Below are 22,614 nucleotides of genomic sequence, written 5' to 3' on the forward strand. Positions count from 1 at the left end.
ATTCATTCAGAGGACCATGTGGAACAGTAGTTGTTCGTAGGCACTAAGGAAATAAAAGGTTGGTACAGGGTTTGGAAAGCAAGTTGCACTCTCTCCCCAATCTCTCCACCCGCCCCCCCGCTCCCCCATTTATGTTATTCATTATTTTTTGAGAACATGTGACTGGACCGGTTTTGCTGGAGTACGATGCAGCATAAATGGGCATAAGTGTTTACAGTTGCTTTACAGCATCCCTTCTCCGTATGTTAACCATATGTAGGCAACAAGGCTACGCTGCTAACTGACACAGATGCCCAGCCCTTGCTGAGCATATGACCAACTGAAAATGTTTAATATTTAAATTAGGTTTTCTATCCAAAGGAGGGGTTGGCATTGGAGAGCAATTACATTTAGCTGGAACTCCACCCTATCTCAAAGAGGCTCCATCTCTCTCTCTCTCTCTCTCTCTCTGTTCTGTTATTTAACTTTACATAAGAATGCCATTATATCATAAGCCACGGCAACTCTTTGCTTATTCATAATGTCACCGCATTGTTTCTACCACAGCCCAAGAAAGGACCCTCTGTAGCCTCACACAGTGGTCCTGTTCAGGGGTCAGCTGCCTCGGGCGCAGGGCATCTCCTTCCACCGGTCACCGAGTGGGAGCAAGAGTCGCGCGCACAAAGGCTCCTGGCAAATTAACCGTATAAGTAACTGATTCATCGCGGTTTACGTCAGACACAGCTGAAATGCTGTGCGTTCGTCGAAGTAGGCTGACTGTGGTATATTAAAACTAAATGTAGCTTTACTGATTTAAAAAAAAAAAATCATTTCAGATCGTCGATTCAGACATACAGTTCTTTACTTTAAAATGTTTTCCAGGGAAAAAAACATTTCAGTATAACTTGAAGTATCATTACAGTGACATTGGCAAACCTGAACACAGTGCTCATTCATCATGCAAACCCCTTGCGACCTCCGAGCAGTTGTTGCTTAGGCTACATATGTTGGGAAACCATTGCGGATTACTTTAAACAAGGTTTCAAACACGCACTGGGCCATTAACTTGTCAACAAAGTATTAATGACGCCCCGGTTTTTCCTTCTGCCGGTGTTACGCTGGGAAAAGTTATGAACTGAACACTTCAAATTTTGTTTTCTTGGGGGAGGAGAGCAGGGAACCCTTTTTTGTTTCCTCTGCGTTTTCCGGGTTTCGCTGTTGGATGAGAAGTTTCCTGTGTTTGTCGCAGACTCGCAGCAGCAGCAGCCATGGACTGACACGCTCTCAAACCGTTAACTTTGGGAAATTGCTGTAACTAGCCTATATGTCTTCTGCTTGAGTGCAATCGCAAAACGAAGCTTTGCCATGGCTCGAGATTGCACCACTAAAAGTCTGGATAGCATTGACTTGTCTTCTCTAAGGGTGAGTATATCCTTTATTTAGCGTCCATTAATTAAAATGTAACGCAGACGTCTGTGTAAACATGCCCCAGATGCTGCAATTGGTAGCTAATGTATCACTGACAACAACAAAGGAGTTTCGCGTTTCAAAGTTTATATAAAGGAACGTTGCGTCGAACGTTCGTGTGACAGTTGAGTACGTATGTTTTCAAAACTGGCAATAAAGTAAGCGTGTTATGGATGCCAGTTAAACTTCAGAGAAGTTTCGCATTAAAAGCAACTGCAATCTGTGCACCGAACTGACTGGTAGAACACAATCCCGTTGAGGAGTTGAAACTTTTTATGTTTAAGCTATTTTGTGACACACAGGAAAAACTATGAGCGTACTTGTAAACTAATCGAAACGAACGTTATTGGTGTCCATTGTTATCGAAAAATAAAACAAAGGATCTCAAGTCTGAGCCGTGGAAGAATGTTGTGTCAGTGCTAATGGTTGGTCCCTGTTGAGGCGACCCGTAAGGTCAAAAGCAAGTCACACATTTTTCTCCCCCCAAGACTTCTTAACTCTAAGACGTATTATGAAGACGTTAGATGTGCCATATGTATATATTCACCGAAACATACTTGGCCGTTTTTTGACAGCGTCATACAGAACTTTCTTTGTTTATCCTATAATAATTGTGCTAAATGGTCCAATAAAATAAACTGTTGCTTTTAAGAATCGTGGCTGTCATGGACATACACTCATTTTCTAAATAGATTTTTTTAGTTAAATATAAATACAGGTTATTTTAAGTTTTGTTTTTTTGTTTTTTGTTTGTTTGTTTTTTTTATTTTTAAATTTCATTGACTGCTTCCAGAATATTAATGTTTTGTTTCACATGCTTTCAGGACCCAGCTGGAATATTTGAACTGGTAGAAGTAGTTGGAAATGGCACCTATGGACAAGTGTACAAGGTTTGTTCGAATTTACCCATGACACTTAATCAAGTCCCTTGTCTTTATATATATATATATATATATATATATATATATATATATATATATATATATTACATTTAAATATAATTTTTCTGTTATTTGAGTGTTCCCAGAGATTTAATTGACAAAGTCATATTAACTGGTCTGATATGCAGATGTCTAGGTGGCAGCAGTGCAGTATTGTGTGTACGTTAGCTTTATGCACATGCGCGTATATTTAGCTGTCGAAGGTTTCCGAGCTGATCACTGGCTTGTGGCTTAGCTGTGTGTGTGGGTGGATGGGTGTGTGCGTGTGTGCGTGTGTGTGTGTGTGTGTGTGTGTGTGTGTGTGTGAACTAGTGACCTATATCCGTTCCTGTTGTTTCAGACAGATATAAGCATCTTTAACACTCTTGGGTGGAGTCCACTTCCTTATCGACACTGAGATCACTAATAGTTTCACATGGCTGGTAGTTGTTTAAAAAATGCCCGTGTGGTGCTTTAAATTAGTTTTGCAGTACTGGAACTGGGGTTTTAAACAGAATGGTGTGCACCACATTCTCAGAACTGGCTGTGTGAAACAGAGGGCATGATTAAATTCGGTGCCCGGAACCTGCGCAATCTTTGCAATAGAATTGTGTAAAGAATGAAGTAACTTATCAAAATGTTGACTTAAAAAAGATACATTTAAACTTTTGCTTGCATTGTACGGTATATTGTGAGACTGGTAAGTGGCAGTCGTTGTTTGAAACGCTGTGAGGAATATTGGTTAGGACAATGGACTTAGTGAGCTTCCCTAAAAAAAAAAAAATTGCATGACATGCTCTCTGGGACTGAAGTATTTAGCCCTTGGCCCAAAACTCGCTGTGTTTTCACAGTGCTGTATGTAACATCAAAATGGACCATTTTTAAACTCTCTGGACTTTTCCAGGATTTTTATTTTTTTGCTGACAAATTAAATTGTAATCCATTCTTTTTTTTTGTGGCAGAGGAGAGTTTTCTCTCTCTCTCTCTCTCTCTCTCTCTCTCTCTCTCTCTCTCTCTCTCTTCAGACTGTGGACTGAAAAGGGTGTAATTCCATAATTTTTTATCAGTACCAGACCCAGGCCTCAGCGGCAGCAACATGACTTCCTTTTCCCCTTCCCTCGTTCCCCACTTCCCCAGGGTCACGTATGAACAGGAACATAATCTCAGGGCAGAACAATAGCTCACACTCCTCTTCAGCGGGGAGTTTAATATAGAAGTGGACGGACACGTGTGCAGTATTGCATATTCACTCTGTACAGGAGGCTGATTTGTCGAGGAAGTCTGTAGAAAGATGTGGCGGCTTACAAACGATGTGAATAGTGCCGTTCGATTGTATATTGCATGTGTGTGGTGCTTTGTGTACAGTGGACAGTACCATTTAAGTGGTGCCTAACCAAGAAAAAAATTGTTCATCAATGTAGAGTCCCTTATCTCTGAAACAGGATGTACACTTTCTTCTTCATTCCTGGAGTAGAATTTAGCAATCGGGAAAGGAATCAGTGCCTGAGAAAGTCTTACGTAAATCACAGCGCAAGAGTTTTTGAAAATTTTAAGAGGTGGCAGAGTACCACGCATGCAGGTACAGGCTTTGGAGCAGCCAGTGTTGATTATCAAGCTCCCTGCTTGCGAAATCAATGCTGAATAATCGATGCGTACTGTACATTTCGGCCCCCAAAATCAATTTTTTTTGGGGGCATTTTTAAAATTTTCAAAGCCTCTCTGCCGGTGAATTTTCAAAGCAGCGCTCCGTGTACAGGAGAAAACTAGGTGTTCTGAGGTGAGCGTCTATGGGGGAAAAAAGAAAAGCGTGTGTTTACAGTTTGGTTTTGATTGAACTTCCGCATGAGCTCAATTGTCAGAATAGTGAATATATCTTTAGCGGGCAGATGGAATCGGTCCAGAGGTGGCTTCTCTACAGATCCGGGGAAAAGCCATTTAATCATCAAAAACAAATTGCTTTCCTTAAAGTTGCCTCTTCTTGCCGAAGTGTAAGCAGGGCCACTCTTTCTTGTCGCCGGAGTTCAATAGTGAGTTTTACACCAGGGGGACATAGATTATTTGAGGATGTGCTCTGGATGCATATTACTGTGTTCAGTGATTTTTTTTTTTTTAAAACCATTTTAAAGCCTTCTGTCCCCTCACTCGTTCCATCACTTCAATGTTCTTTATCAGGCCCAGACTAGTACACATCTTGCCCAAAGCGCATGGTGCCAAACATCTATTTTTTTTAAAACTCTGTCGTCCACTGTCCACCGGTTTTATTGCATGAAACTCAATTTTATCACATGCTCAGAAGAAAGGGTTCAACAAGGCTCCTCTGTGCCTCCATAGCAGAACCCAGCCTTGTTCAGGGGTTCTTTATCGGGCAAAATGGTTCAATCTGGGAGCTTTCACACTTTTCACGCCTAATATAGAAGGTTCCGTAAAGAACTGAAAAGGTTCCCCGATGGAGTCAAGCCAAAGAATGATTTTTTTTTTCTGAGAGTGCAGTTGGCATGACAAGGGAAGTCATTTCTGAGCAATGAACTTGCTGACTAAGACCACCACTCCCTGGCCGATGGCACATCCAATCAGGAACCAGTCTGTGGGGCTGCCTGCCTCAGTTGCTAAGGGCATCAGCCAATACCAGATCACGATTCGCCACAGCACTAGGTACCAGATCTTTACCCAGGCAAGCCACCAAACAGCTTGTTGTGCTGGATTAAATACTGTGAATAATGTCCCAGATTCATTCAACAGCTTTAAGCGAGTTAGGCTTGTTATTTAAATATAAGGACGAAGCACAGAGCAGTTTCTCATTGGGCCCTAATGAAGCTAAGCCTAAGAACAGTTAGGCCATCATAGTAAAAAAAAAAAAAAAATGGCAGTTGATTTTCAAACCCTCGTCATCATTAGATGTGATCTTTACTGAACGAGGTGGTATATTATTCTTAGCCAAGTGCTGAAGATAGCCTGGGTGTGTTTAGTCATGTATCAGAGACATTCACTTAATACTGACTTTTAGTAAATGCCTAAGGGTCACAGTGTGGAGGAAATCCTGTTGTTTTAAACTGTGCATTCTGGGCATGTGTCGCTCACAAAGTTCAGTAGTTTTCTTTTTTTTTTTCCCCTTCCACTACCAGGATGCCAAGACTGAAAGCGTACTATTGCAGGGATTACGCTTTCTCTTGCTGTGTATTGATTTGAAAAAATTGCCTCCTCTGTCCTTACAGAAAACATCTACAGTGGGAATGAGTTGCCTTTCAGTGAGAGTGCTTCCTTTTAATAATCTGCCCCCTTGTGATTTTATTGCAGAACTTCTTTATCAAGTCAGCTTTTTTTGTGCCGTGCTGAATCCATAGCACACGGCAATTAGGCAACTCGGAAAGTGAACCGTGAGCAGAGAAACATCAGATTTGCCTGGCTGCCCTGAGCCAAGTTTTGCATTGCTGTGTGTTTTGTGTCATCCCAAATTGTGACTGCAGTGCATTTCTCCGTTAACTTATTAGTGGTATCTGTTTCTCCCCATTACATACTCGAGGGCAGATCAGTTCAGCATTTGCCTGTGAAGAACAGGGAAGAATATAATTGTGCTCTTAAAGAGCCACGTGCTGTTCTGTCCACGGCTTTGGCCCGTACTATGGGAATGACTTCAGTGCCCATGCCCAGATGTGAGCTGTTGTAGGCATGCACTCTGACCCTTACAGATGAGCCTAGCTAACACGAAACTGGAATGTTTTGGGAATGCTATCACATTGTCACTACATGGCGGCATTGTTGTGAGAACGTTTTGTCTCAGCTGGGACTTTCCTGGTTGAAAGAAGCACACTTTCGCTTATGGCTACCTTCAAAGCGGTCACAAGGCTGAGTTGATGCGTCACAGACAGCTGGTGCTTGCGGTTTTGCCTTTTCGCAGACTTTGTTTTTCTTAACGAGAACAACTTCAATTTTGTGAAAGAAGGAAAATCTTTTTTTAAAAAGATTCCTAATTTTACGGAGCCGGTTTTTTTTCTTTGTGCATCATCGACTTTATGTGGTGCGTGCTGTTTTTTTTTTAGTCAAAAGGATAAAGATCTGTGATGTCATCGTCAGTTCCGTGGGTACCTGGCGACAGCGGCAGCGTTGTATTTCTGGTCTTCAGAAAAGCAGAACTGCCAAAAACAAGAACGACATGCACGTGTCTGCTAGCGTGGGAGCAGAGACAGTCAGTGCCTGAAGGATGAAGGAGCGACGAACCCAATGCGATTTCAAGTTGCCAAAACCTGATGTTATTGTGTCGTGCTTCGTGTCTGATCAGCGATACATCTTCAGCAGCCCCTGCTGCTGTGTGAAGCTCGCTCTCTCTGAAAGGACTTGTCACAAGCAGTTGGACGTCAGCTTTCCGCGGTCATAGATGTGGACAGTGCCACTGTTACCCTTTTCACATCCGTTCAGAGCTGCACTAAACTGAAAAATGATCCTGTCATTGTAGAATGTTCACGCTGGTCTTTTGACCGGAGTTCCGTTCGTTCGCAGTAATTCCACTCGATGTGTTTTCCTCCGAGATCTGCTTCAGTTCAGCTCAAAGGCCGCGCGTGCACCGTGACACGGAGCCTGTCCCAGCTAACAGAAAGGCCTTGAATTTGTTCTGAAGGCCCTCTCAAGAAGTTATGGAAGATTTTGCTGGATGAACGAAGTCCTTTTTAAAAAAAATTAATTGCATCACAGGTCTTTAGTTCTGTTTCATTGAGAACTGGCCCTCGTCTAGTCTGTGTGCCAGAGACTGCTGACTGTGGCTCCCACGCTACACTACTTGTTTGCGGATCAAAGGAGAAGTCCAGAGATAGATTTTATATATCCCTGTGCACAAAGTCATATCCCTCCACCTTTTTCTCTCAAAGCTACCATTTTTTTTAATGGCATCTCTTCTATTGAGGAAAAACTATTTTCACTTACACATTGCTCTGTCTTTAATTATTTTGAGAAATGGCTCCGATCCAGCCCAAGTGCAGTATAGCAAAAGAGTTGAGTAGGGGCGACATAGCTCAGGAGGTAAGACCGATTGTCTGGCAGTCGGAGGGTTGCGGTTTCAAACCCCGCCCTGGGCGTGTCGAAGTGTCCTTGAGCAAGACACCTAACCCCTAACCCCTAACTGCTCTGGTGAATGAGAGGCATCAATTGTAAAGCGCTTTGGATAAAAGCGCTATATAAATGCAGTCCATTAGTTGACACAAAAAGCCAAGGGGTACCACTGTGTGAATGGTGGGTGCTGGGGGCCTTTCCTTATAACCGCTAAAGGGGTGCAGAGTTCTACCCATTTTGTGATGACTGCAAATTTTGAATAACAGGAAGCTGCTGCAGACAGCTGCTGGTTCCACGTTGCAGTTGGTTATCAAACCTGTAGATGTGGTTCGCCCTGGCCCTTTTTTTTTTCGTTCTTCAAGCATCAGTGCTGTTGGGTGTGGTGACAGCGGAAGTCAGCGGTGTGTCTCTGGTTTGCTTCAAACAGGGCTGTGGAAATTTTGCTCGTAATGTCGGGGTGACACGAGGCAATCGTTTTCATGCAAATCTGCCCATGGATGCACAAGGCCTTCTCGTGAAAATCCCGTTCGGGAAAACCCGACTTGGCAACACCGCCGGGCCATTGTCTCCGACTCTTAATGCACTCGTGGGGCTATTTTTGAGACCCCGTCCGGTTTTGTTCCAGATATTGTTTTTTGGTCTCATTGTTAGGACGCAAGGGACCCTGGGGAGGTCATCTCTCCGACTCTTTTTTTTTTTTTTTGAAAAGATTGTTTCATATTGGCCGTCGCTCGGAGTGTCACATGGCTCAGAGGGGGATCTTCGCGTCTGGTCCCGGGACGGTGTCGCCATCCTTTTTGGAAGGGGTGAAAGAGGGGGACGAGCGAGTTCCTCTGCGAGGCCCGTCCGTGGCGGAGGAAGCCCAGGCGTCTCCACACTGCCAGGGGGCCGTGAAGCAGAGAGCTGTCCGCAGCGGGGCGGACTCCACTGTAGCAGGCTTGTCTGGGGGGGGGGAAGATGGCTGGATTGTTAGTGTTGGACTCATTATAAACACGTTTGACCCTCGAGCTGTTCCTCTGGAGGGCCCCTTTTGTAGCCGGCACCCCTGACACACCCCTCTGAGACATCTGGAAGGGGGTGGGGGGCGGGGGACTGAAGGAAGATGCCTACACTGATGGAAGGCACTTGGGGGGGGGGGGGCTAGTGGAGGGGGAGTCATGTGAATTGTGGTCTGGTCCCGTGATATAAGAGACATGTTGGAAGTCCAAAATGTCCTGAGGTTTTGAATTTCGGTGCGTTTTATGGTTGCGAGCTCCTCTTTAGTGGGCTATGTTGAGTCTCATTGGGGCCTTTTCTGGATATTTTGTACCAGGAAAGGGATATCAGGCTAGGTTTCCCAGCGTTGTGAGAAACAACAATGAAATATGCAAAGGGAATGGAACAGGAGGAACTGAAATGTATGTGAATGAATGTCAGTGCAGCAGCTCAGCAAATAAAGAAATATACCATCCACAAAAAACGCTGACCCTTTCTCATGATGTCATCTGTGTGAGGAATGTAAAAATGTTTACTGCACGTTGATTTCACTGGTTGCCAGATACTGTGGTTGCCAGATCTCAGGCGCAGTCCAGCTATAAGATGCATAGGTGTCTTTTTTTCCAAGAAAAAAAAGACGTTCTTGGCCTTATTGTGACCTTGACATGCAAATCGAATTAGAGCTTGACGCATTAGAAAATCTGGCCTGGCAAAATTTCAAGTTTGTCGAATGCTTTTCCTGGGTCCTCGCCAAGCGTCGAGCAATGGAATGACCTTTACAGGGTTAGATGTTTTCAGCAAAATTTTCCTCAGATTTTTGTATCTCTTTTTCACCCGCTTTGAATGTCCAGCCGAATTTGTTGGCTCATCTTATCGCTGTCCCGTCCTGCTTTCCAAAGAAAGTGCTTGGGAGAGTGCAGACAGGCACCCGTTCCCCTCAGATTTGAGCATGCTGCTTCACAGCAGTCCATCGGATGTGCCGTTTAGTCACCGGTGTCACAATAGCACACTTCATGCCTAGCTGTTGGTGGGAAACTTCAAGGGAACGACTGACAGTCTTAACAGGATGAGCTACCCAACAGCTTCCTGTGAGTTTGGTAAATGTCTACCTGACAACATCTCCTGGATTTATGCACCAAATGAACAAATATAGGTTCCCCTTGACCGCTGAATGAGTTGTAATTCTGTGTCTGTGTTATAAAGTAAAGCAGGGCTTCCCATTGCTGTTCCTGGAGATCTACCATCCTGTAGGTTTTCACCCAACCCCTAACAAAGCACACCTCATTCAACAACTAGAGCAGGGCTGCCCGACCCTGTTCCTGGAGATCTACCATCCTGTAGGTTTTCCCACTTCAAGCACCCCATAACAGCAGAGCACCAACATGTTCTGAATCTACACTAGTCTAGCCTAACGGCACAAATGATAGTGTGCTTAGAACTGAAAACCTGCAGGATGGTACATCTCCAGGAACAGGGTTGGGCAGCCCTGAAGTAAAGTGAATGGACGGTTTTTGACACTGCTTACAGACAATGGGGGAGCAGCACTACAGCTGATAGTTTTCTCAAGGGTTTCATCGTGGGATCGCTGACATTAGGGCAACGAGTGAGATTGCAGGCTTGAGTCACCATGCAGATGCTCTTTTGGAGCGCGGTGATGACATCAGCGGACTTCTCCTCTTTCGAAACGGACACTTCCCTGTCCCCTTGCGTTGCGATGTCATCCTTTACACACAAAACGAGCGCGTCAGCGCAAATCGACGATGACCCGCCTGCGCAGCCTTCGAAGACGGCAGGCCGCTTGGCGGCTGTTTGGCAACCGCATCTGAGAGCCGCATTGAGGCTCGGTGTTGTGAAAACACCATTGTCCTGAGACGTGGAAGAGGCTAGCACGTGGCCTCTGTGGAGGAAGCTGCTTTCTCAACACACGTTTCCTGCCCCTGGCTGTTCAAACAACTGGGGACTCTGCCAAAAAACCTGGTGACGTCACACAACCCCCCCCCCCCCCCCGACCCTCCCCCATCCTCCCCTCACCGTCAGGGTGGCTTTCAAGGGGCCCGGGTGTTGAAATGTGGATTAAAAAAAAAAAAATTTTTGTCGAAAAAATATTTTGGGGAGGAAGGCGACCGCGCACCCGTTGCCCCTGGTGTAGGAACTGTGGTGGGGTACGATAACCTCTAGACCCCCCAGAAGGAGGTGGTTGGGCTCTCGCTGCCAAGGATATTTCGGTCAGAAGGGGATTTCCTCGAAATTCCCTCACTGTGGCGTGAAGCCCCTCTCTCTGAAGGGCATTGTATTAAATGACAAGGGGGGAAAACAGGAAGAACGGTGAGGGATGGACTTCTATCACCAGAGAGACTCATAACATAAACAAAAACAATGGCGCACTGATGGGGCCCTGCAGATATAAGATCTCACCAATTGGCAGATTGGATATTACCCATACCCTTTTATTAGTCCTGAGAGAAAGTGGGAGTTATAGGGGTGGGAGGGGTTCTGACAGTGAAATCATAAAGCTGTCCTCAGCGCTTACATTTCTGGAACTTGTGGGGGGGGGCTATGGAACCCCCCCCCCTGCAATGCAACACTGCAGCGGTTGTAGTACCAACCCACACATCTCTTTTTTCCCCCCTTGATGTGAGACTCTCGCACGCATCTCGGTTTTTTGGTCTGGTGGAGAGGGGGGGGCCTTACTGGTTTGTCACATTGTTTAAACTGGAATGAGATTTATTAACAGATTTGGGGGTGTTTCAAATGGGGCGGCCTGCGGGAGCACTGCTGGGGGGGTGGGTGGAGGGAGGGGGGGCTCTGAAGGCGAAGCTTCACACTCAATGGGGGACAGTTGGCTTTCTTCTCTTCCCTGTCTTTGATCGTTTCTAGGAATGCGCTCCATGGCAACTTTAACCCCACCTCACCCCACGCTCTTGTTTGTTAATGGATTTTTTTTTGATCATGCGTACTACACACTTGTGCTGTGCTTTTTCTTAACACCAACAAAAGTACACTGTGCTCATGGTGTGCTTCGTGAAAAGATGCGTACTGATCTTTGAAAACCATGACACATCGTATTTCCGCAATATTACATCAGCGGTCTGATGTACAACTATCTAAAGAAACATGCAATGCTGTTCTCAACCTAGAATTGAATTGCATCTTCCTCTGCCATAGTATTAGCATTTTAGCTTTTTCCTTAAAGCAGGGGTGGGGAACTTCCGGCCCATGGGTTCCCCACCCCTGCCTTAAAGTATTGTGCAGAATTGGATGTAAATGCTCGCTAAACCAGGATTAATGTTACTAGCGTTACTAAATATTAGACACTTTCTAACATTCTAGGCCAAGAGTTGCTTTAGCCTTTGCTTTTGTGTAGCAAAGCGTCTGGTTTTCCTAAAACCTCGCTTCGTGCAGACAATAGGAGGAAACCGGACTTTCGTTTCGTCTCTCTCTCTCTCTTTTTCCTCTCTCTGTCTCTCTCTTTCTCTCTCTCTCCCTCCCCCTCCCTGTCCTTTAGGCTCATATATCCACTGGAGCCTACGCACGTGTGACAGTTTTTTGCGTGCGTTCCTCAACAAAGACCCGTTCAAACTGCGTTGGGGTCGACAAACTGCACGTGAAATCCGGGATTTCGTCCTATTATTCGGGGATCACGGTTGGGTGGATAACATGAGGATGCAGCCTCTTGCGTAGGCCCCTACTTACTGTCGAACATCAAACGCTTCCAGATTCCCCGAATCATCCCCCGGAGTCTCTTGACTGCCTCAGATTTGTTTCTGTTCCTCTATTAAGAAATGAGTTTTTGCCTATTCCCATTCTTACATCGCCTGCATAAAAGCAGGAACAGCTCTGTGTTGCGAAAGTGTGTCAGTGGCTATGAATTACTGCCAGCTTGAATGAGGTTCTCTTCAGTGAGAGCAGATAATGTGTTAGGCTTTTTCCAAAACAGCTTGCGGGGGAAAATTATTCATATATCTATATATATATATAGAGGTGAGGTAGTACTTATGCATGTAATACAAAATATCATAAAATATTGATGAATGTTTTTAGTTTTCCAAAAACAAAAATTTACAATAGTCACAAAGCTGTTTAATCATCTTGGGGCTTTCTGAGGACTTGGTCGCATGCCCTGCGCACAGCGATTGCAATAAAATGCCCTAAACTTATAGGCTTTTGGTTCCCGGCCTGTTTCTGCACTCTGCGTTGCTGCCAAGTCTTCCTCAGTGGCTGAGAAGGGGGGAGGGGGGGGGGGGTAATCTTTTCAGTGTTAAGTTCGATGTTCATCAGATCAGGCTTCGTCAGGACAAGAGCAGTGCAGGTATAGGTAGGTCCTGCGCTGTACCGATCCCCTACCAGAGGAGCTGTTCACTCCTAAAGCGGCATCGCTTTCCACAGTCTCCAAAATTTAACACGGTGGTGCAGCGGGTGGCACTGTTACCTCACAGCAAGAGGGTGCTTCGTTCGAATCCCGGCCGTTCTCTGGAGTTTGCACGTTCTCCTCGTGCTTCCGTTGGGTTTCCTCCGGTTACTCAGATTTTCTCCCGCAGCCCAAAGACATGCAGGTTAGGGTTAGGTCGAAATTGCCCCTAGGTGTGAGTGTGTGAGTGAGTGGTGTGTGTGCCCTGTGATGGACTGGTGACCTGTCCCGGGTGCCTATTCCTGCCTCTTGCCCAGTGCATGCTGGGATAGGTTCCTGTACCTCCCGTGACCCTGGCCAAGAATAAGTGGGCATAGATGATGGATGGACGGATTCTTATTTATTTGCAGTCTTTCACATGTGGCATAATTTCAGAAGCCCGCCATCAACACGTCTGCTGTTTAAATGCATCAGATAGGCCTAATCTTTTCCTCCTCTCATTACACTGCCTAAAAGTCCCATCTGCATAAAATCAGATACAGCCTATTGTGCTGTACAATAGTGCCGTCATCTCTTTCATGAAATCTAATTAAATCTGCGGCCACCTTCTTTAGCCAAAGTAACTACCTGTGATAACAAATTCAAAAGCAACTGGAAGGGCTGCCAATTCACCAAGTTCCACTAAACGACAATTTTTGGGTTTCTTTACCAGTATCTCTTTGAAGAAGAAAGTTCAAACATTTGGGAGAAGTGTTGAATATGCTTCTCCCCAGGCATTTTAATCGGGCTGTTTGTACTAGCTTGCTTTCCACGTGTCATTCCCGTCTTGTGTCATTTTCCTAGCTTTGCGATCACGCCCGTGCCCCGCCCTCCACCCCTCCCCCCCCCACTTGTGTGCAGCCATAGTTCCTAATTAAACCCAGCCCTGAGCACGACTGAAATATGCTTACTCTGCGTGGAGCGGAGTGGAACGGCCAGGTCTGCGCTGTACACAACCGAGAGTCGGGGGTCGCTCTCGAGATCTCCCTGTTTAAAAACTTTCACGGCCTAGCAACAACAGGAAATGCCAAGATCGCCCGGGAAAACGACATTGGGCTCGAGCGTGTCAGCGCACAACTGCTTTTTCTTGTCCAGAGGTCGTTCTTACATCTGCTGTGTCATCTTAGAGCTCTCCATTCAGCTTGCTTTTTAATTTAGCCTGATGCACCTCATGCTTAATTAAGTTTACGCTGTGTATTTAAAAGTTTTAACACAGCACTTGCTGTACAATGCAAGGGAATGGGAACAAGTAGTGGAACGCACTACCAGAGAGAGATACAGTCTGAACCAGGGTTCATAAAAGCCTGTGGTGTCCTGAGGAGCAGATGTACGGTGCTGATAGGACGTGGGTTTCCCAATCTTTCGTCTCCTGCTTCTGCCACCCCGTCCACCCCCACCCCCACCCCCACACCCCCCAACACCGCTCGAGAGACGGACGGCGGCTGCCTCGTCATTCGCTCTCGGCCCTTGACCTCTGACCCCTGACGGACACTGACGGATCTCCGCTAGCAGGAAAGGAGAGGCGGGGGTCGCTAGGCCGCTGACCTGCGCTGGCCGTTCCTAATGGCTTCAGGAAAAAAACAACGGCTCCAGCAGCCTCCTCGGCCCTACGATGTGGGGGTTCTGTCTTTGTTTCCATTATCGGTTTTTACAAAAATAGATTTTTTTTTTTACCTAATTTTAAAACAGTATTCATATTAGATTTTGTAAATGTAAAATATAAATTAATATTTATGTATAAAAGCTCTCACAGCAAATTTCTGTTTGTTTGGCCATAAATATAATGTGTAATAATATAATTATCAATTCATGAATTTATTAATATTTTAGTATATGATCCTTAAATTGTTTATTAAAGCAGAAGGTCATATCATTATTATGTTGGTGTGCACAGTTTGTGTTTTGTTGGTGCGTGCGACTACACACTTGCGGTACTTCTTGACTTTTCCGGAGACCCAAAATTTTAAAAAGTTTAAAAACCCAAAAGTTCAAATTGGGACATTCATGAAAACTATAAGCGTAAGCGATAAATTATGATCTTTTCCATGAACAGTCTTGAGGTGCTCTTGAAAGGTTCCATACCATCAGCCCCCCCACCCCCCCACCACCCCCCACCAGCATTCTGGCTTCTTTCCCTCCCGTTAACAAGCCTTGAGTCTGGGCCTTGCTCCTGATTGGCTCAGCTCAGAGCCTGTGATACAAAGCATTCTGAACTGAGTGCAGTCCAAGTCCTATAGCCTGGGCTGTCGCCTGGGTCGAGTCTGTCGTTAACGGGCTTGCGCCTTTGCTGTGGCTGGACACAGCAGGGTGTGTTTAACGAGAGCACACCCTCGGCTATGGAGGTCCCTGATTGGGCGAGGATGTCATAGGACATGGTGCGATTGGTTATTCCAAAAATGTGAGGAAGAAGGGGTGGGGGTGGCTGGGGCTGGGGCTTGGGAGCTGGTAGAACTGAGTACAGAGCCTTCTCCAAGCTGAACACAAATGTGTGAAAGTGCACTTTTACATCACAAGATTGGGCAATGTTTCTGAGAATGAGCTTTTCAGCGCAATAGATTAAGCAATATTCCTGAGTTCTATTGAGCATGACTACTCCCAAATCTCAGCATACCAAGTACTAAGTATACAGGCGATGCAATGTAGTACGACAACCAGAGGAGAAAAAAAAATGCATGCATGCTCGCACAGATGAAGTGGGCAGGAAGGGTTTCCGGTACTGTTCTTTCATTCACCGTTTATGGCCTCCTGAATGATTTTAATTTAGACTGGGAAGTCTCCGTGCAGAAGTCCGTTTTCCATTTCAGGGAAATACGTTACAGGTGTGGGTTCCGAATTTCGAGGTCACGTAAGTCTACGATATGTCGCGCGTAGTATGTATCGGGTGTGTGTGTAACAGGCGGAAACCATAACCATTCCTCTTTGAAGAAGTTCCAAGATTGTGTTTGCAAGCATCGTCTTCAGCTGTTGCTGTTATTTGGTTGTTAATATGAGTCTGCACACAAAAAAATCAAAATAAATAAAATTGTGCAGAAATAGGAGCGAACAGCATTTTTTTGCCCTCCCCTTTTTTTTAGTATTATTTGTCATAAGAAGAATAATGGCACAGTCATTACCCTCACTTCACTGGCTAAGTAACGTAAATATATGGCTCCTGTCAAAATTTCGAATTCATTTACAAAATAATGGTAAACTATGGCAGGCAACATCAATCTGCCACAGACCAGAGCACCGCGACTTCCCATGGATGCCGGCTGCCTCCTGGCTATGTAGTCTACAAGGGCACTATCGGCTTCTGTGAGGAATCCAAGTGCTCCCTATCGATTACGCGATTGCTAAGCCTGAGTAATTATATTTATGCCCTTGATTTGGAAATAGGATATTGACGAACATTTTAGGAAATGTTTTTCATGTTGAAATCTTTTTTTTCTTCATATCGGCTTTGCAACACTCTGTTTTCTCAAGAAGGTAAATTGGTTTTCTCATAATTCCGCTTAGCCTTCCAGTGCAGTGCATTCAGTTTTTTAATGTGTATTTAAAAAAAAATTTTTTTTTACTTTTTATTTTGACAGCGAAACCAGTCTCTGTCACTGCTGAACCGACCAGTACTTGTAAATGCTTTAGCTTTGTGATTCTCGAGTCAGCATGATCTTAATGAAGTAACCACTTTGTGAGAAAATCAGTTACAGTATCATAATCCGCCCTGGTCTGAAGATGCATCTCTTCAGGCTGTACCTGGACTAACTATCACCACTCTGCAGGGCACTCCAAATCTGGGCGCACTCTTATCACTTGTATCCTTCCCCTTTGTTCCTGTAGCACCTTCATGTTACACGTGTACTTCCTGTACCACTTCCGTATTCCATGCACCTCCAATATAGCACTTATATTGCACTTGTATCCTTATCTTGATATTGTAGCTTGTTGTCATGCCTCCTAGTTTGACTGACCATAACTTTCTGACCTAGCCTACACTTACTGTGTGAACTGGACTTAATGTGTTTGTGGCTATGGATAACTGCTGCATAATGAGTATTGTACTTTTTCGGACCTGTGTTTTTATAGTTGTTCCAATGACCTTTGGTATTCGCTTATTGTACGTCGCCCTGGATAAAAGCGTCTGCCAAATGAATGTCGTGTAATAATGATGTCCGTCGACAGTCTGGGCCATGAACTGGAACCAGTGTGAGTGTGCGGATAGAAACTGACCAGTTTTCTCAGTTCACATTTTACAATCACAGCCTGCGAGGTGGGTAATATAAATGGAGTCGAAGTAAGATCAGGAACCAGGTGGATACCCACTGTGGGAATATTCTTCCTATGATACACTCAACTCCCAGGTGAAATGTAGGTGTCGTACAGGCAAGTGGGAAAAAAATGAGTGTTTAAGGATCGCCCCCCCTTCCCCCCCAGCAGTCTGTTTTCCGTTTGCGACTATCCAGGGTGGTCAGGGGTGTGCACGCAGCGCAATCCCAGGCGAAGTTGTTGGATTTCCGACCGGAGGTGAAGTCTTAAATTGCGCGGTTGTCTAGGGAGCGATCGAGTCTCCCTGTTTCTGCGCGTGACGTGACAATTTCGCGAAAAAAAAAAACCAAAAAATAATAACGGAGGACCCGGTGCAGTAAGATGCGTCGGCTGCTCCATCAGTTCTGCCGTCGTGTTTTCATTTCTCCTGTACGCTTTTTTTTACTCGCACAGTCGCTTTTTAAAAAGCCCCCCCCCCCCCCCCCCCGTTCCTTCCTCTCTCTTTCTCTTCCGTGGCTCTTGACACGTACAACATTTTTCAATTTTTTTTGAAGCGAAGCGCTTCACTGCTCCCGGCCGGCTTTGTCTGTCTTCCACGTGCGCGTGTTTTCTTTTTGGTTTTTTTTTTTTTGTTTAGTTTTTTTTTTCTGCTCGCAGAAATGAAAGTGGTCCGTTTAGGAGAAGTTTAGAAACGAGTTTCCCTTTTTCTTTTTGCGCCACACCTGCACTTCTCTGGCTGTGGGCTCGCTGAAAGAAACGCAGATTCCTTTTGGCTGCCGTGGCTGCGTAGGATGTGTTAAAGGTTATTGAAAGAAAGTGCTGGGGAATCACAAAGGCATTCGGCATTTATTGCCATTGTTTCAATCTGTTGTGCTTGACAGGATATGTCAGTGCCACCATCTCCTGCATTCTCGCCCTATGGGAAGGAAGTTCCTGTTGTATATGGTTACTGTTATCATAATTTGCAAGCTGTCACTTCGCAATGTTGGGTTCCTTTTGATATTCATATACTGATTGAAATGTTTTGGTTCTTTGATTGTAAAATGATTCTTTCTCAATGTGTGTATGCCATGATTTTTTTGGTGCTGCAGTTTTTTTTAAGCCGTTGAAATGTCATAAAATTAAATGTCTGGTTTTCATTTTACACAGTAAAGCACAAATTTATTGTTCTGTAAATAAGCCAGTTTACTGGGGGGTTTTTTTTCCGACTCTGTGGTTCCAGAAGAAAGTTGTGTTGAATCACATCACATAAATGGCGTGATTATTCAAATAATAAAGCTCTGAGAGGCTGGATACTGTGTGGAAAATTAGACCCACAAAGCATTGCATGTGGCGCTTCTAAAAAAGACCTTCTGTGGTGGTCCGCGGTGTCGCTGGCGGCCGTTGGCTGAAATGTCCTTGTGCTTCTGCAGGGGAGACATGTCAAGACGGGACAGCTGGCTGCCATCAAGGTCATGGACGTGACAGAGGTGAGCCTGCTCGCTTTCGCTTGTTCCTCATCTGTTTTGTCGCGCCGAACACGTGCCTTGCAGGAGGAACGTTCGGCCGGGGTGCGTAACCCCTAAAACCACAGGGTGGAAGACGAAGGCCCGGCATGCTGTTTGAGCAACCACAACATCCCCCCCCCCGCCCAACCCCACCCACTCTCGCCTCCCCGCAAACAAACTGAAAACTGAAACAGTTGCTTGCCGGCAGAGGTGTGGTGGAAAATGCAGATGATCTCGAGCCCCTGCCGATTTCGATGGAGGAAATTTTGTGGGAAGTTTTGTGTGTTTGCTCAGTGAAAGTTCAATCACCCCCTTCAAACCCCCCCCCCCCCCCCCCCACCCCCCGGGTGCAGTCAGCTGGGCCCAGCAATGAGATGAATATAGGCTTATTGGGTCTCCTACAAGAACAAAGAACAGTGTTATTGCGCCCGAACAGAGAACGCTGTCAACAACAAAAAAAAAACTTAATTACGTTTGATTTTGCTTGGAGGCACATTTCAACCTGGGATTTGGCGTGTTGCAGCGAGATAAACTTCATAACTATCTGCAGGGGAGTCTTAGGCTCGCTCGCTCTCTCATATAGAGTACCTGCAAAACAAAGTTATTTCTGAGAATCGTGGGGGGAAAAGGGTACGCCAGGAATCAATACAATGCATTTTGAAAAGGAAACATAAAAAAACATTCATTATTCGATAATGCCGTGGCTCGGGTTCAACTCCAAATTATTAAACTGTATATCTGCGGGTGCGCGCGGGTGATATTAGACTCCTGGAAGTCGCCTAATGGTTTAAAGGCTGCCTCGGGTTGAAGGGGGAAGTTTTTTTTTTTTTTAAAAGCTGGCTTTCTGGAGAATGCTGCAGTGCAGATGAGTCCGCTGTTGTGGCGGCTTCGACAAAGATCTGTCTCTCTCTGTCTCTCTCTCTCTCTCTCTCTCTCTCTCTCTCTCTTTCTCTCTCTGTTCTCAGCTCGCCGACATCTTTCCCCACTTCCTGTCCGTCTAGTATTGTCTATCTGCCCCCTGCGATAATAGCGGGAGATTTCCTGTAGAAGTGAATCGCCGCTGCTCCGGGCCCTCGTTTCCTCTGTACTGACAGATCCCTTCAACCGCACGTTCGACCCATTCCCCTGCCCCCCTCACTCCCTCTCCACTGCACCCACCACCACCCCTACCTCCCTCCCTCCCTCCCTATGCCGTCTCCCCAGACCCAGACGTGGCTGGGGTCACTCGCTGCTCCCCCTCTGGGGAACAGTGAGCTTGTCCTGTTTCAGAACGTCAGGCTTGGCGTCTCCGAACAGGAATGTCGTTCCCCCCCCCCCCATACCCCCCGGTTTGATTTGGAAAGGGAGAGGAAGGCGTGCTTCACACGCGTTCTTGCCCTCCTGGACAAAAAGTAAAAGGTCCTCGCAGCGGGACGCGCTGGGGTCAGTCCGGTCACCGCGGGGTTCACTTTTTGGCCGCTGTCTCGCCCCGGGTCAGAGGTCACCGGGAGTTCGTGAGGAGCTGAATCTGAGCCATTGTTCTCCGCGCTTTTATGGCCTGTGTTTTTTGGATGCTATTAGAGCAACGGGCTGAAGAGCCGTGCTTTAAACTGCGATCCTCCCAAACGCACTGTTGACTTGACCAGAATGAATAAGTGCACAGAAAGACATTCCCTTCCAAACATCCATATATGTGTTCCTGAACTGGTCTATGCTCACTTACATACCGTAACAAAACAGTATATATTTATGTAATGTAACACCATGCCAAGTAACTTAAAAAATAATCATAATACAGTAGAAGCTGAGATATTAAACCAGAAGGAGTGTAGGCAATAATGCTCTATCAAGCTCCTGATTATCAATAAGGAGCTTGAGCAGGCAAGCGTTAAATGGTAAGAAATCACCCTTTCCATTCATAAAAACTTGAAATATTATCAGGATTCGACAAAGAGCCATATGTTAGCACTAATACAATGTGGTGGGAAAAAGTGTTTTATTTAACAAAAGGGACTCCCATTAAACGGCCATTAGAACGCAGGGCATAAAAACTGTTCCGAGCTTGCATTAGGACTAGTAGAGATTGATCACTTGGAAGTGTTTAAGCACTTTACTCAAATTGCGGTGCTGTTATGCGGGGACTGTGGACATGTTCGATCCAGGCGGCAGGATGGCGAGGGTTCACAGCTGGGAAAGATGAGAACGCGGTGAGACACGTGTCCATTGCCTTCCTGACAGTATCTTCCTCCCGTTAGGGCTGCTTCCTTGTTGCTCAGACCCTTAATACCCAGCCCAGTGTTTACCTCTTTTCCTTTCCTCAAATATAAATCAAAGCAAAGCCGTTGAGGAAGAAACAAATCAAGTGCCATATCCTCGGTGCCCCACGGAGCGTAAAAAACACAAGCTTTCAGAAAGGAACCTTTATACTTTTATACTGAATAATCCTCTATAACTGGAACTGACTGAACCCGGGATTACTGTGCATCACTGCCATAGTGAGCCATGTGCACTGGCAGAAGCTTGGGTTTGGGTGAACCTGATAACTGAGCTGCTCAACAGCCTAACCCTTTGAAGAGTAGGTTATTTGGAATGTTTTTATTTTTTATATTTGAAGTCAGTATTCGAGAACTCCACTGTCTTCAGTCACCAGTAGTGATTGTTGCATCAGCATTAGGATGTTCAGTTAAGATTAACATTCTAATCACATTTGTGACCTCACGCCTTGAAGGGTTAAAACGGATGCACAGCTCTGCAGTGTCCCGCTAAGGTACAGGTAGGTGTGCTTTAGACCTGACATCTACGATGGCTTTGAAGGCCACAGGCCTGGGTACATGCCAACAGGCATTTGGAAATGCACCCTTGACAAGCACTCTGGTCAGAGAAAAAACAAACTATGACCGCTGTATTGTATACCACAGAATCATATACCGTTCTCGGATACTCTGATTATTTTTAGATAATTATGGTGTTCAGAAAGCTAAATAAAATCTACAACTTTGCTTCGGTGTCAACTGGAGTTCAAGGCAATCTATAGCCAACTTTCTTTTGCCAGTTTTGACCCAGAAGAGAGTGTCCTGGATCCATAGAGGCAAAATTATGAGTAGCCTCTTTTTCTTCTCTAGTCTCTTTAATATCATAATTACTTTCTGTTCTACTTATCAAAACACTTTCAACACAGAGGAACCATCGACTTTAAGCATCAGGTTTTCTAATATTTTTTTCTCTTCAAACTGTTTTTATGTTCTTTGCTTTTTTATTTTAACATCCTGGTCTGCATTTCATCTTTCATGTTTTTGTTTTTTTTCATGTTTTTTTTAAGGAGGAAGAAGATGAGATTAAGTTGGAGATTAACATGCTGAAGACGCATTCCCATCACAGGAACATAGCCACGTATTACGGCGCCTTCGTGAAGAAGACTCCAGCAGGCCATGACGATCAGCTCTGGGTGAGCAGGAAACCTGTGGCAATGTCACTGTGTCTGTCATTGCAGTAATTGTGCGGGCAGAGTGCTGCTGATGTGTTAATGGAGTGGTCACAGCACTGTTTGTTCATATCCCAGGTTAGGTTCAAGCACAGTCCTCATCTCTGTCCATGGTCAGATATTTCTTTCTTGGAAAATATGGTTCCCAACCCTGTTCCTGTAGATCTACCGTCCTGTAGGTTTTCACTCCAACCCTAACAAAGCACATCTCATTCAACAGCTAGAGCAGGGCTGCCCAACCCTGTTCCTGTAGATCTACCACCCTGTAGGTTTTCACTCCAACACTAAAAAATCACTCCTCATTCAACGGCTAGAGAACTTGCTGAGCTGCTGATTAATAGAGTCAGGTGTGCCAAATTAGGGTTGAAATGAAAACCTACAGGACAGTAGATCTGGGAATGGGGGTTGGGAACCTCTGTATTCCGGGTATACATTTCCATGCATTTGTCTATTCAGAATATTAATACTTTGCATCAAGTAACTTATTTCACGCAGCTTTCAGTGTGCATAGTAAAGACAGGCTTAAATGCCTGATAGGTAGTTTATGCCTCCAGAGTTAAATGTGGCAGGCTGGGCGTGCTGGTGAGTGCATTTTGGCAAAGTCTGGTGGCCGTCTGAGCCCTTTCCTCTGCCCCCGTGTCCCGTGGGCGGCAGTGT

The 22,614-nt window shown here is 45.4% G+C and overlaps 1 protein-coding gene across 1 annotated transcript; it reads left to right on the forward strand.

Annotated features, from left to right (window-relative positions):
• Nucleotides 1–1,027: 1,027 nt before the first annotated feature.
• Nucleotides 1,028–21,984, forward strand: LOC135251703 (mitogen-activated protein kinase kinase kinase kinase 4-like). Its single transcript, XM_064329393.1, has 4 exons — nucleotides 1,028–1,401; nucleotides 2,271–2,336; nucleotides 18,423–18,479; nucleotides 21,796–21,984. Exons 1-4 carry the CDS (start codon nucleotides 1,345–1,347, stop codon nucleotides 21,967–21,969), a joined length of 354 nt encoding a protein of 117 aa, XP_064185463.1. The 5' UTR covers nucleotides 1,028–1,344; the 3' UTR covers nucleotides 21,970–21,984.
• The last annotated feature ends 630 nt before the right edge of the window (nucleotides 21,985–22,614 follow it).

This window comes from Anguilla rostrata, chromosome 3, assembly GCF_018555375.3.
Source record: "Anguilla rostrata isolate EN2019 chromosome 3, ASM1855537v3, whole genome shotgun sequence".
Taxonomy (NCBI): domain Eukaryota; kingdom Metazoa; phylum Chordata; class Actinopteri; order Anguilliformes; family Anguillidae; genus Anguilla; species Anguilla rostrata.

What these genes read in the sequence shown, in the direction of transcription:
- LOC135251703 (XM_064329393.1), top strand. Translation starts at nt 1,345, where the DNA reads ATGGCTCGAGATTGCACCACTAAAAGTCTGGATAGCATTGACTTGTCT. An exon ending in CCTATGGACAAGTGTACAAG is followed by an intron (nt 2,337 to 18,422) that starts GTTTGTTCGAAT and finishes GTGCTTCTGCAG; the next exon opens with GGGAGACATGTCAAGACGGG. An exon ending in AGGTCATGGACGTGACAGAG is followed by an intron (nt 18,480 to 21,795) that starts GTGAGCCTGCTC and finishes GTTTTTTTTAAG; the next exon opens with GAGGAAGAAGATGAGATTAA.